This window comes from Mytilus edulis, chromosome 7 (assembly GCF_963676685.1).
Source record: "Mytilus edulis chromosome 7, xbMytEdul2.2, whole genome shotgun sequence".
Classification (NCBI taxonomy): Eukaryota; Metazoa; Mollusca; class Bivalvia; order Mytilida; family Mytilidae; genus Mytilus; species Mytilus edulis.
Genome location: NC_092350.1, coordinates 6,153,814 through 6,169,753, shown reverse-complemented (window position 1 = coordinate 6,169,753; position 15,940 = coordinate 6,153,814). Strand labels below are relative to the sequence as shown.

The window sequence follows — 15,940 nt, the reverse complement described above, 5'->3', positions numbered from 1 at the left end:
ACCTAAAGCTAAGGTAATTGGTGTGAATTAACAGTGTGTTTGACATCAAAGCTGTCAAGTGAAGCCATGCACTTAATGGGTCACTTAATTTGACAGTTGACATAGCTAGATGAACTGCCTGTTCATGGAAGAATTACGAATTTGCCGGTATTTCAAAGGAATATTACTTATGAAAATCAATCTCAAGGCTAAGAAATACGGGTGAAATCGGGTCATTTTAGGAATTCCCGGGTTATTTCAATGACCCGGCGGGTGATCCGGGTGATCCCTCAGAATTGTGAAAATCTCGGGTCACACCCACAGAATCCGGGTCAGTTGACAGGTATGCCCTACCAATACTACACTATTCATAATATTGATATCTTTATGTTTCTTTAAATTCTTTAAATTGAACATTTTATCAATAAATAAAATAATGGGGTACTTGTCAGTGAGACTGTGCGACAGCAACTCATCAACACTAAACAAGCAAGGTTTCTTAAAGTTGTGAGTTTGATGTTTGTGAAATTGTCAACTGTCAGAAAATATAGAAAAACTATCTACAACTTAAATATGTTGTCTGAAATCATGTTGATTTGTAAATCATTTTCCAGAGTAGTTGCTGAATTCTCCTCGACCAATGGAGGTTATGTGAGTGTGGCCAACCGTGACTCTAGTTCCACAGATTCTGTGAAAAAGACTTATTATTATTCTGGACAAACCCTGACACGGGAGTTTGAGTTCCATTGGGATTTAGAGAACCCATACCATTGTTCTTTGACGTCAGGAACTTCATGTACTCCATTTCTAAATATTGTAGATGATTTAACTGAAAATGTAAGTATTGGTCATCATTTATTATAGATACTACAAGGAATCTTATTTAGTATGCCAGATATCTAATCAGTATAAATTTCCAAAATACTAATACAACTAATTACTGTTCAGAAATGTTTGCAATGTTACTGCATTGATAGCTGCATAACATTAATAATCAGGTTAAAAATACTTCTTCATCAATTATTTCATAAGTTCTAAAAATAGAGAAGATCGGTAGTTAACATGATTATATTTTGAGATAAATATGTTTATATAGAGGTTAACAAGTATTAAGTATTATTTGACAAAAAGTTGTCAGTATAAAAGGACATGGAAATGAATTATTGGCTAAAACAGATATTCATTTCTCTTGGCATCAGTTGTTTAAATGCTAGTGTATATATGTATCTGTTGTAGCCTAATCTAAGTTTTACATGGGGAGGATGGTCAGATGATTTAGCAGGACTAGACCATTATGAATATGACCTGTTTGACCTTGGAGTGGATGGTTCAATATTGATTGACGGCGCTGGTTCGGGTGGATCTTTAGTCTCATCAAATAAAAGTGTACCAATCACTGAATCCTCTGTAAGTACAACTGTACCAATCACTAAATCCTCTGTAAGTACAACTGTACCAGTCAATGAATCCTCTCTAAGTACAAATGTAGCAAGCACTGAATCCTCTGTCAGTACATGTATACCAGTCACTGAATCCTCTGTAAGTACAAATGGTCCAAGGACACAGTTATTGTCCTTTGGTTTTCGTTGTCTACGAATATAGTCCCTAGTGTAAACAGTGTATAACTTGCATGTCTTATTTGATACACTTTCCCAATTTATTTCTTGATATTAAATGCATGAAATATCAAGAAGGGGGATGTAATTACATGTAAAAAAAAATTGGGTGCTGAATCTTTATGTTAAGAAGTAAATTGGTCCAGTTCTAAAAGGTCAAATTTTAGCACGTCTGAAGCTGTCAAACTGAATTTTACACCCCCTTAACACAGAATTGTCAATATTTTGAGTTAGAGCTGGTAGAAGTTTCTATAATTTTGATATTATTTGTCTCACTGGTAGTACACTACACTGTAAAAATCCTTTTTGAGAAAGAGCAGGTGCGATTTTTTTAATTTGAATTTATTGTCTAAAAGAAATGCACTACGAAATAACTGTGTTCTCGGGCCTAAGAGATGGATTCCTGAAATCTAGATTCTGTACTTTGGCAACTTTCCTGAATGATTTGCTGGTTTCAGTTTGTCAAACTCAATCAAAGTAAAGGATTTACATCTTTGGTTTACAGAAATTCTGTTAAAATGTGCCATTTTGGCATTCTACGGCTATAATAAGCATTTTAAAGCAGTTTACATTTTATGGCTAAGAGGCATGCTGACTTTCTATCTGACAGCTTTTTTGTTCCTGATATTTGTGTTTCTATGATTAAATCAAATTTAATTAACCATTTGTGAACTCTGGATATAGAGAAAAGTAGATTATCACAGAAAAAAAGTGCAGATATTTGTATTCACGGCCATGGTTAAACGGCCTAATAGATGTATGTAAAATGTGAAGAGCTTTGTACATCAAATCTGTAGTCCATCACAAATATTTCACTAAATCTGTAAAAAAAGCACTTTATTATACTCAGTACACCTTACTCCTTTCATAGGCTACCATTTTTTTTCTCTGTATGATAGTAAGTGGTCCAACTTTATGCCTATTAAGGCTAAAACTAAATGCAAGTTTTCCATTGAAAAGTGAAAAAACTGGCCATCAGACCATATTGTTTCTAAAAAAATTAAATGCAAGAGTCCTTTTGCAATTAGACTTCTTGTATCATAACGCCTTAGCATAGAAATGAGCAAAAAGTTACACATTTTCATTTCTAATAGCTTCTGTGTGCATTTTTATATGTCAATATGGGCTACCGCCTAAATCGACTCTAAATAATTCTCAGTACTACATGGCCCAAGACCATTTTATACTCATGTGGTATGCTTTTTGACACTTTTCTATACATTTAAAGTACATTTTATATATATGAAAGAATAAATTAGGCATAAAAAACTTCAAAATCTTCAAATTGGCTGAGAAAAATGCATATTTATATAAGGCGTCCCTAAATTGGAAAATCTCTATTTTCAGGCATAGGCTTATATAAATTTAACTTTGGAATAATTACAATACATCTGATAAATAAAAGAGTGTTCAGATGCTTTTAATACTTAATATTTGATATTCAAGAGCATTTAAAAAGCAAATTTTTGCAAAATTTCAAATTTTAAGGCCAAAATCTTGACAGTTGAAGATATTTGATTTACACGTCAAAAATAAACATTCAAATGTCTATATTAAAATGACCCTAGTGTCTCTAATATATGTCATATGGCCATGAAACTTGGCAACCTATCTCACAATTGCCTAAGCTTAGGTTATGCAAAGTTTTATAAAGATTGGTCAAGTCTTTCTGTCCTATTAGGTCCAAGGACACAGTTATCGTCCTTTGGTTTTCGTTGTCTACGAATATAGTCCCTAGTGTAAACAGTGTATAACTTGCATGTCTTATTTGATACACTTTCCCAATTTATTTCTTGATATTAAATGCATGAAATATCAAGAAGGGGGATGTAATTACATGTAAAAAAAAATTGGGTGCTGAATCTTTATGTTAAGAAGTAAATTGGTCCAGTTCTAAAAGGTCAAATTTTAGCACGTCTGAAGCTGTCAAACTGAATTTTACACCCCCTTAACACAGAATTGTCAATATTTTGAGTTAGAGCTGGTAGAAGTTTCTATAATTTTGATATTATTTGTCTCACTGGTAGTACACTACACTGTAAAAATCCTTTTTGAGAAAGAGCAGGTGCGATTTTTTTAATTTGAATTTATTGTCTAAAAGAAATGCACTACGAAATAACTGTGTTCTCGGGCCAAATGTACCAGTCAATGAATCCTCTGTAAGTACAACTGTACCAATAACTGAATCCTCTGTAAGTGCAACTGTACCAATCACTGAATTCTCTGTAAGTACAAATGTACCAATCAATGAATCCTCTGTGAGTACAAGTGTACCAGTCAATGAATCCTCTCTAAGTACAAATGTACCAATCTCTGAATCCTCTGTGAGTACAAGTTAAGTGTACCAATCACTGAATCCTCTGTAAGTACAAATGTATCAATCAATGAATCCTCTGTAAGCACAAATGTACCAATCTCGGTGAGTACATGTGTACCAATCAATGAATCTTTTGTTAGTACAAGGGTACCAATCACTGAATCCTCTTTTAGTAAAGTGTTCCTTATACTTTGGAGCGAATGTATTTTCAATACAACATGAAAATAAGAAGATATTGTATGATTGCCAATGAGACAACTCTCCAACCAAGACCAAATGATTTAGAAGTTGGCAAATATAGGTCACACTTAAATTATTGATACCATTGTTCTTGCTCTATAAGCAGTATTTTGATTCATACATTTGGTAATCGTTTAAACTATTTTTTTGTGATATGTATATATTTTGGCCTATGACAATCAAAACTCTAACATGCTAAAAAACTGTAAAATATAAGGGTTTATATACACAACATAAAACCAGTCTGAATTTATTTGTTGATGATAACTTGTATTTTAGGGATCTGTAGTTTTGACGGAACCTGGAATGTATTCCCTACATCTTATTGCCTATGATAAAGCTGAAAATTTTAAAACCAGCAGAAATCTTTTCCTGTATGATGACAAGTCTGTGGTGGATATCCAGGGCAATCAGCCGACATACTGTTCAACTGCTTCTAAAGATACATCATACACTTGGGTTACCAAGGATACAAACCAGGTCAAGGTCGATTGGAAAGATAGATTTATAAATATCAGACATAAAACTAATAAATGGTTGAACCTTGTACAGACATATGCACCAGATAAAATTGTGGTGTATGAAGATTTGTATGGAGACAGAACTAATGTTCAAATAAATAATGTACACGGTAAGATTTAGGATGTAACAGGAATTATTAGGGCGGAACAATAATTAATACTGTGCACGGTAAGATTTAGGATGTAACAGGATTCATCAGGGCGGAACAATAATTAATAATGTGCACGGTAAGATTTAGGATGTAACAGGATTCATCAGGGCGGAACAATAATTAATAATGTGTACGGTAAGATTTAGGATGTAACAGGATTCATTAGGGCGGAACAATAATTAATAATGTGCACAGTAAGATTTAGGATGTAACAGGATTCATTAGGGCGGAACAATAATTAATAATGTGGACGGTAAGATTTAAGTGTAACAGGATTCATTAGGGCGGAACAATAATTAATAATGTGCACAGTAAGATTTAGGATGTAACAGGATTCATTAGGGCGGAACAATAATTAATAATGTGCAAGGTAAGATTTAGGATGTAACAGGATTCATTAGGGCGGAACAATAATTAATAATGTGCAAGGTAAGATTTAGGATGTAACAGGATTCATTAGGGCGGAACAATAATTAATAATGTGTACGGTAAGATTTAGGATGTAACAGGATTCATTAGGGCGGAACTATAATAAATAATGAGTACGGTAAGATTTAGGATGTAACAGGATTCATTAGGGCAGAACAATAATTAATAATGTGCACGGTAAGATTTAAGTGTAACAGGATTCATTAGGGCGGAACTATAATAAATAATGAGTACGGTAAGATTTAGGATGTAACAGGATTCATTAGGGCGGAACAATAATTAATAATGTGCACGGTAAGATTTAAGTGTAACAGGATTCATTAGGGCGGAACTATAATAAATAATGAGTACGGTAAGATTTAGGATGTAACAGGATTCATTAGGGCGGAACAATAATTAATAATGTGTACGGTAAGATTTAGGATGTAACAGGATTCATTAGGGCGGAACAATAATAAATAATGTGTACGGTAAGATTTAGGATGTAACAGGATTCATTAGGGCGGAACAATAATTAATAATGTGCACGGTAAGATTTAGGATGTAACAGGATTCATTAGGGCGGAACAATAATTAATAATGTGCACGGTAAGATTTAGGATGTAACAGGATTCATTAGGGCGGAACAATAATAAATAATGTGTACGGTAAGATTTAGGATGTAACAGGATTCATTAGGGCGGAACAATAATTAATAATGTGTACGGTTAGATTTAGGATGTAACAGGATTCATTAGGGCGGAACAATGATTAATAATGTGTACGGTAAGATTTAGGATGTAACAGGATTCATTAGGGCAGAACAATAATTAATAATGTGCACGGTAAGATTTAGGATGTAACAGGATTCATTAGGGCAGAACAATAATTAATAATGTGCACGGTAAGATTTAGGATGTAACAGGATTCATTAGGGCGGAACAATAATTAATAATGTGCACGGTAAGATTTAGGATGTAACAGAATTCATTAGGGCGGAACAATAATTAATAATGTGCACGGTAAGATTTAGGATGTAACAGGAATTATTAGGGCGGAACAATAATTAATAAAACTGTATAAGAGATATGGTTATATCTTAAAAACTTCTAAATTTGGTTTAATTACCACACCTTTTAAACTGTAGTCTATTTGTTATGGATGTACTTAGCTGTTTTTTGAAGTATAATCATAAGAAAAGATTAGGCAAATGTCTCCATTAATTTATGTTAAAAAATTTACAAATCAAATACAATTTGCACATTCCAGTAAACATTATTATATCTTTGCTGATCATATTTGTAATATTTAACAAGATATAACTATTGGATGCTAACTGAATACTGATGTGAGTTTTAAATGCTTTGACAGTATATTATATATATATATTTATAGTTGGTCTGTGTGATACTGTTGCAGCCACTACTTGATCCTCATATTATAGTTTTAGATCTTAAACAATGTATTTGGCATATATAACTTTTTGGAATTTTGGGTCCACAATGCTCTTCAACTTTGTACTTGTTTGGCTTTATAACTATTTTGATGTGAGCGTCACTGATGAGCTTTATGTAGACGAAACGCGCGTCTGGGGTATTAAATTATAAGTCTGGTACCTTTGATAACTATTTGTATGTCAGTAATTTTTTTATTTTGAAGTATTTTTATTTCAGCCATTGTTGATTTCCAAGTATCATACCAGGTTAACAGTAGTGACTCAGTAACTACAAGTGTCAAGGACTCACGACCTTTCACCTCTGTCTCCAATATATATAACCAGTATGACATCCTGACATTAGACTGGGCTGATGGAGACCAGTTGACAGCTACAGTTAAAGCTATTGATATACTGGACAAGATTAACCAAGAAACAATTGTGGTGTACAGAGATGCCACTCCTCCTATTGTAGAAAACTTATGGTTAACAATAGGGGATAGGTTAAATGTTAGCGTCCACAGTTTTGAGGATTTTACAAAGATGACGTAAGTAGTTTTTAAGACAAAACTTGGGGTCATTATGTTTTTTGTTGATGTGTGTGTCTGTTCATTTGTCCTTCCATTTGTACCTCTGTGACGCTTCAGGTTTAAGTTTTTGGTCAAGTTGAAATCCAATCAACTTGACACTTAGTTCATATGTTCCCTAGCATATGACCTTATTAATTTTAATGCCCAATTAGAGTTTTGACCCTAATTTCATGGTCCACTGAACATAGAAAATCATAGTGCAAGTGGGGCATGAACACATTCTTGTGGTTTATTTCCCCCCCCCCCCCCCTTTCTGTTTTTTAATGCTATTTATTCTATAAATTACAGTTTATTTAATTGTTTGGTTCCTTAGAGAACAGGTACTTAGGTTTCACACTTTATTGTCATCAGTCCAAACAACGATAAGTTTACAAGTAAAGAGAAGAGGTATAACTGGACAATAACTAAAGACCAGAAGATGGGCATTGAACAAATCATCATTTAATTTTTGTGTCAATCTCATATTTATTTAATTTATATTTTCAACTTGATGCATTGATTTGCTGTGTTTCAGCATGTTTAGTAACTACCATTGATTTGCTGTGTTTCAGGATGTTTAGTAACTACCATATTCAAATCTCAGTGTGTGGAGTAGTTTTCTAGCTTAGTAGACAGTACTTTGTGTGGAGTAGTTTTCTAGCTTAGTAGACAGTACTTTGTGTGGAGTAGTTTTCTAGCTTAGTAGACAGTACTTTTTAATGTGTGGAGTAGTTTTCTAGCTTAGTAGACAGTACTTTTTAATGTGTGGAGTAGTTTTCTAGCTTAGTAGACAGTACTTTTTAATGTGTGGAGTAGTTTTCTAGCTTAGTAGACAGTACTCTTTAATAAGCTTGATTTATTTATCCACAGGATTGAATGGGAAGCCTACGATGTACACAGTGGCTTGGATTCTGTGTATTGGAGATTATATGACAGTAAAACTGAAGTTCTTCATGGACATGAAGATATAATAGCTCAGGGTCATTCTTCTGTAAGTTATAACATGAAGATATAATAGCTCAGGGTCATTCTTCTGTAAGTTATAACATGAAGATATAATAGCTCAGGGACATTCTTCTGTAAGTTATAACATGAAGATATAATAGCTCAGGGTCATTCTTCTGTAAGTTATAACATGAAGATATAATAGCTCAGGGACATTCTTCTGTAAGTTATAACAGGAAGATATAATAGCTCAGGGACATTCTTCTGTAAGTTATAACATGAAGATATAATAGCTCAGGGACATTCTTCTGTAAGTTATAACATGAAGATATAATAGCTCAGGGACATTCTTCTGTAAGTTATAACATGAAGATATAATAGCTCAGGGACATTCTTCTGTAAGTTATAACATGAAGATATAATAGCTCAGGGACATTCTTCTGTAAGTCATAGCATGAAGATATAATAGCTCAGGGTCATTCTTCTGTAAGTTATAACATGAAGATATAATAGCTCAGGGTCATTCTTCTGTAAGTTATAAATACATATAATTTTAAAGAAGGCAATACACAAGAGCAGAGTGTCTGTGATAAGAAAATTGCTTAGCTGATAATACTTAGGTGAAAGCATATGGATAACAGATAAGAAACAAATCCTAGAAGTAGGAATAGGAAAGCCTTGAGCTGTTGATAATGCTTAAAGTCATGCTGGCAACTACAGTTTTGTAGCAGCTGCTGGTTAAAAACCTTTAAAAATGTTTAAAAATCAGAAACAACTCTTTAACTAACAGGTTGACTATATTAATTAGTGGTCATGGAAGGTTTTTCTCTCAAAGTTGATTCAGAAATCACTTTGAAAACCCTTTGAAATATCCAGTATGCCATTGACATACCATATATAGATATAAGAAGATGTGGTATGAGTGCCGATGAGACAACTCTCCATCCAAGTCACAATTTGTAAAAGTAAACCATTATAGCCCTAGGCCAAAGTACATTCTCCAACACAGAGCCTTGGCTCACACTGAACAGCAAGCTATAATGGGCCCCCAAAATGACTCGTGTAAAACCATTCAGTTAGGGAAACCCAACAGTCTAATCTATATTAGAAAATAAAGGCAACAGTAGTATACCGCTGTTCAAACTCATAAATCCATGGACAAAAAACAAAATCGGGGTAACAAACTAAAACTGAGGGAAACGCATTAAATATAAGAGGAGAACAACGAAACAACACTACAATGTAACACACACAGAAACGGACCAAGCAACAGACAAAATCCCACGAGAATAACAAATATAACATCAAAACTAAATACATGAATCTGGGATAGACAAGTACCGTGACACATCTTATCGCAATGTGAATTTACACTAAAAAATAAGAGAAAACAAACGACGCAACGTTAAAATGTAACACACACGGAAACAAACTATAATATAACAATGGCCATATTCCTGACTTGGTACAGGACATTTTTAAAGAAAAAAATGGCGGGTTGAACCTGGTTTTGTGGCATGCCAAACCTCCCCTTTTAAAGCCATGTGAAATATAACATTACGATGACAACTCAAAACCACAGGACTACAATATAAATAAATTGGAGAATACAATTAAAAACGAGAAACTTTTATTATACAATATATTAGTTATTGCACTGGAACAAGGTTAATGCCATACTCATGATATTGATCTATAATTTGTGCATGTAGAATATTTTGTTCTGGTAATTTAGGAATGTACTTTTGAATTTAAGAAGATTGACATATCTTGAAAATATTTTTATTCCAGTTGTTTTGTTGTCAATTATATATGGTGGCTTAGAGATTAATTTGGGTTTAAACCAGAGTATTCAAGGATTCCCTTTGTTATTTCAGAATTTGACACATTGTGAGGATAACTACAGTGATTATGCAAGGGGAGCTAACTGCTACTGCACACCATTCCAGGGATGTTTCCATCGTCATTTCCAAATTAAACCAGAAATAAAACAAAATGGAGGACTGATAGTTAATAAAGATAAAGGGACACATGAATATGATTATTTTATAGAGATATCTGTCACAAGTATTGCTAAACTCACCACTGTTCTGACTAGAAAGGTTATTATTATGGGTTAAGAAAGCGCAATACAAAATGTTGCCACAAACGCAATGATTATCACAAGATATTTTCAGATTATGCACATGTGTGCCAAAAAATGAGTATTGGGCTAATGCATTATTAAAAAAAAATGAGTATTGGGCTAAAACATTATTTTTAAAAAAAATGAGTATTGGGCTAATGCATTATTTATAAAAAAAAATGAGTATTGGGTTAATGCATTATTTAAAAAAAAAATGAGTATTGGGCTAATGCATTATTTTAAAAAAAAAATGAGTATTTGGCTAATGCATTATTAAAAAAAAATGAGTATTGGGCTAATGCATTATTTAAAAGAAAATGAGTATTGGGCTAATGAATTATTTAAAAAAAAATGAGTATTGGGCTAATGCATTATTTAAAAAAAAAAATGAGTATTGGGCTAATGAATTATTTAAAAAAAAAAAAATGAGTATTAGGCTAATGCATTATTTAAAAAAAATGAGTATTAGGCTAATGCATTATTTAAAAAAAATATGAGAATTGGGCTAATGCATTATTTAAAACAAAAATGAGTATTGGGCTAATGCATTATTTAAAAAAAAAAAGTATTGGGCTAATGCATAAATAAAAAAAAAAAGTATTGGGCTAATGCATTATTTAAAAAAAAATGAGTATTGGGCTAATGCATGAATAAAAAAAAAAAAGTATTGGGCTAATGCATTATTTAAAAAAAATGAGTATTGGGCTAATGCATTATTTTAAAAAAAATTAGTATTGGGCTAATGCATTATTTAAAAAAAATGAATATTGGGCTAATGCATTATTTAAAAAAAAATTAGTATTGGGCTGATGCATTAATTAAAAAAGAAATGAGTATTGGGCAAATGAATTATTTAAAAAAAAAATGAGTATTGGGCTACTGCATTAATTAAAAAAGAAAATGAGTATTGGGCTAATGAATTATTTAAAAAAAATTGAGTTTTGGGCTAATGCATTATTTAAAAAAAAATGAGTATTGGGCGAATGAATTATTTAAAAAAGAAAAAGAGTATTGGGCTAATGCATTATTTTAAAAAAAAATGAGTATTGGGCTAATGAATTATTTAAAAAAAAATGAGTATTGGGCTAATGCATTAATTAAAAAAGAAATGATGTAAAACTTGTCATTTTCATTTAATAATTTTTCAGCAGCTTGTTTTGTGTAAAGGAACATTTCTGTTTCATTATTGGACAATATAGGAGGTCACCTGATTGTATTTGCCGTCTTATTCTTTTTCCTCTATTATCTATATATGTCATATATTTAAATTTTTATTAAAGACTTTATAATTTCTCTGTTGTTTATGAAACAATCTACACAACCTAGCCATTTGATCCTTTAATCCATTTTAAACAAGTTTTTACACATGTAGACCCACAGGTTTTTGGAGTAAAGCTATTCCAAAGCATTTGTATGTTGCTTTTAGGATTTCTACACATTTCTAGATCTGTCTTCAAAGGTTTTTTTTTATGATTGTACATTTGGAAGTCTTGTTGCATACAGCATTTTCTTGACATTCAGATGAAATAATATAAGTTATAAATTCATATTTCATATTTCATAATAAAAATGAATAAAACCAAATACATACATGATTTGCATGAAGGCAATTTCATGAACTATATTTAGGTAATTATAGATTAACTAAAGAAGATTGAGAAAAGCAATTGAGTTGAGATGACCAATGATGATCTGTATATTGTTATTTTACCTATGATGATGTTGTCAATTTCATGTCAATTTCATTAGCAACGCCACATGCCTCCTTAGTTTTTAGCGCTTATTTTCCATCTCAAGTGAGTAGCATATGATATGAAAAATTAACACAAAAAAAAATCAAAGGAAAAATGCACAAAATAGCAATAAATCACTAATTCTGATAATGTTTTGTGTTATTTGACGGATAACAAATAAAATATCCTCGATATATTTTAGATAACAGTAGACATTAGTCCACCACACTCAGGAGCTGTCCATGATGGACAACCAGGAAATTCAGAGATAGACTACCAACAAGGAATGGACCTACATGCCTATTGGGACCAGTTCTTTGACAGAGAAAGTGGGGTGTTTTTCTACCAGTATATAGTTAACACAACATGTGTTGATAAGACAGATTTTGATCTTAATGCTTCAAATCCAAATGTAAGTCAATTTAAGTTATTTGCTAAGGTCAAAGACATCAGTTACATTAACTCTGTCATTTTAAACAAGTTATAAAATTTGTATAGCGAATAACAATTATTAGTTAAAAGCTCAATAGAGCTGATGTTATGTCCTTGTTTGTAATCTATGCCGACTCTAAATGAAGCATAGTTTATTTGTTTTATTTTCATTTTTTGTTTTAGCTTTATGGAAAAACTGAATGGCAGTAATTAAACTGTGACGTTCTGCGCCAAAAAATCACATTTGCTTTGAAAAATTTCTGTATCAGATTTTTTGCAGTTCAGTGATTTTGGTCATGTCCCATTATTTCTGTTTTAGATTGTTGAGACCTACAACAGCTTTGGTAGCCACACAGTTAGTGGAGATGGAACCTATTATTTCACTGTTGTGGCCTATAACCGGGCCCTGGAACCTTCAGAACCAGTGTGTTCTGACGGCGTTACTATTGACAGTTCTGTACCAGGAGTTAAGGAGGTGGTTGTTAAAGATTCTCTCATAACTGGAGGTCTTGTCAAAGATCCAGACAATGTGGACTACTATATCCTGGGACCAGATCGTGTGAGGAGACTGATACCTAATCCTACTGCTGACTGTATGTAAGTATACACATTGTAATACTGGGACCAGATCAAGTGAGGAGACTGATACCTAATCCTACTGCTGACTGTATGTAAGTATACACAATTGTAATCCTGGGACCAGATCGTGCCAGAAAACTGATACCTTATCCTACTGCTGACTGCATGTGAGTATACACATTGTAATACTGGAACCAGATCGTGCCAGAAGACAGAAACCTTATCCTACTGCTGACTGCATGTGAGTATACACATTGTAATACTGAGACCTGATCATCTCAAGAGACTGATACCTTATCCTACTGCTGACTGTATGTGAGTATACACATTGTAATACTGAGAACTGATCGTGCCAGAAGACGGAAACCTTATCTTACAGCTGGCTGCATGTGAGTATACACAATTGTAATACTGGAACCTGGTCATGATGATGTTAAAACTGAGCAATAAATTTCAAATTATTTTTCTATACATATAAACAATTTAATTGACTCATGTATATTTTCCCCCTATATTGTTGTTGGAATAAAATGTAACTAAAATAACTTGATATCTATATATTATTTCATTGCAGAACAAAAGCCACAGCTTTGAACAATATATATCTATTTCCTTTGACAAGAACGGACAATGGAAGCATTGTTGAAGTAGATGGGAATATTTTCTGCAGTAATTCCAGTTCATCACCTAGTGTCATAGGATTGACTTTATTTAAATCATCATTGGTAAGTTTGTAAGGTCAAGACGTGCTATTGCCATACTGTGAAAATAAATGGCAGTGTTTTTGAAAGGACATTTACTTATAAAAATATAAAACAACAGGTTTAATAATTTATTGCGTCTGAAGCGCTTTTCGGACAGTTTTAGTAAAGTTTGTTTAATCATGTCAGTACCGAAGCACTGACTACTGAGCTGATGATACCCTCGGGGACTGATAGTCCACCAGCAGAGGTATCGACCCAGTGATGTAAAAATATAAAACAACACGTTGAATAATTTATTGCGTCCGAAGCGCTTTTCTGGATTTACCTTCATCAGGAACGCTCAAAGCCAAACATTTGAAATCCGAAGATGTATAAGTACCGAAAATCGTTGAAGAGCTATATGTTAAAAATACCTAAAATAAATAGCCAAATTCATCACATGAAAGACTCATTAAATAATTGTAAATTATTTAAAAGATGACCGTGTCGGATAACGTCACATAGAAAGAACACATTGTTTTGCAGATCAAATTAATAAAGTAAAATAAAGTTGTAGGTAATATCGTCTAAAAATCATTAAAAAAAACATAATCTCTTGCCATTCTACATTTCTCCACTTTTAATAGTTAAATTTTGAAAATATTTCTAATTTTAACAGTTGATAGTGGAGAAATATAATACATCATACTGGATGTGGTTAAAGAATCTATATAAATACTTGCAAGGTGTATAAGGTCCTTTATTCTTGTTATTTAACTGAAAATAATGTAGTCTCTCCACTTTGTTTTAACATTATAGATGGAGATGTCATGGGAACCTTTTGATATACCAGCCAAAATATTTGATTATGAAGTTGGATTCTCCTCGACAGCAGGCAGCTCAGCACCAGACATCATGTCATTCGAGTCAACAAAACAACATTCTCATGCAAGAATAATGCATACCAACATACCAGACGGAACACAGTTTTATATCATTATCAAAACTATCAGTAAATCTAATGTAGAAGGTCTTACGGTAAGTAGAACTAAACTCACTTGAACTATCAGTAAATCTAATGTAGAAGTTCTTACTGTAAGTACAGTGAATATAAAATAAGTGAATAGGATGTAGAAGAGTTTGTAATGTTAACTTTTTGAAATTTAACTATTTACAAAGTCCAAAAAACAAAGTAACCTATGAGCCTGTAGTGAATGCCCTTATATTTTACAGATATTGTTCTTTGCTTGTGAGAGAGCTGTCTACAGATTCCATTATTTCAGTCGGGAGGTGGCTCATGGGCAGCCATACAACATTTGATTTTAGAACTAATCCATTTAAACAGACCATTAAACCACTAAGATATATCATAAAGAAGATGTGGTATGATTGCCAATGAGAAATCTCTCAACAAGAGACCAAATGACACAGAAATTAACAACTGTAGGTCACTGTTTGGCCTTCAACAATGAGCAAAACACATACTGCATAGTCCGCTATAAAAAGCACCCAAATGACAAATGTAAAACAATTCCAATGAGAAAACTAACAGCCTAATTTATGTACAAAAAAAACACTATAACTAAGGACCAATTAAGCAAAAATCTTTTTAGTTAGTTCAGGTCAGACAGACTGACATGTTTTATTAGAGTAAGAGAGCTGATAAATGTAAATTTTTATTTCAGACTTTAGGTCCATGTTTTATGGACACTACACCACCAGAGATTGTTGGAGGTAGTAGTATATTTACAGTAGAGTTGTCAGGGGAGTATCTGGTGACCACATGGCCTGGTGCAACTGTGTCTGATAGTGAAGAATTGTTTACACTGGACTATCAGTTTGCTGTCGGTATGTACTTTTAATTGTTCTATTTGCCAATAAAATGAAGGTTAAATATCTGTTACAGTAAATTGGGTTATTTTGGTTGTAGTTTTATTTTTGCTTCCAATGAAAGTGCTAAAATTAAAAACAACGAAATAGAGCAAACACTAAAAACTGAAACGCCTAAATCATGTACCGGTACGACAATATTGTAATGCTAATTGTTGGGAAAGAATGTTTTATGTTATTATATCTTCCGCATATTTCCTACAATTCTATACATATAGCCAAATCTCGAATAAATACCTGGTATAATTTGACAACAACACTATATAATTTTTATGAATCACCAAAATTACACACACCAATATAAAATACATGACTT

General features: G+C 32.7%; 1 protein-coding gene across 1 annotated transcript in view; it reads left to right on the top strand.

Annotated features, from left to right (window-relative positions):
* LOC139482921 (uncharacterized) overlaps window positions 1-15,940 on the top strand; it is a 73,398-nt gene that overhangs the window by 19,962 nt on the left and 37,496 nt on the right. Inside the window, exons 9-19 of the mRNA XM_071266947.1 lie at window positions 594-816; window positions 1,216-1,386; window positions 4,432-4,783; window positions 6,907-7,216; window positions 8,108-8,228; window positions 10,060-10,284; window positions 12,243-12,452; window positions 12,792-13,069; window positions 13,626-13,776; window positions 14,554-14,772; window positions 15,420-15,582. Coding sequence (XP_071123048.1) covers window positions 594-816; window positions 1,216-1,386; window positions 4,432-4,783; window positions 6,907-7,216; window positions 8,108-8,228; window positions 10,060-10,284; window positions 12,243-12,452; window positions 12,792-13,069; window positions 13,626-13,776; window positions 14,554-14,772; window positions 15,420-15,582 — 2,423 coding nt within the window. The remainder of the gene's footprint in view (window positions 1-593; window positions 817-1,215; window positions 1,387-4,431; window positions 4,784-6,906; window positions 7,217-8,107; window positions 8,229-10,059; window positions 10,285-12,242; window positions 12,453-12,791; window positions 13,070-13,625; window positions 13,777-14,553; window positions 14,773-15,419; window positions 15,583-15,940) is intronic.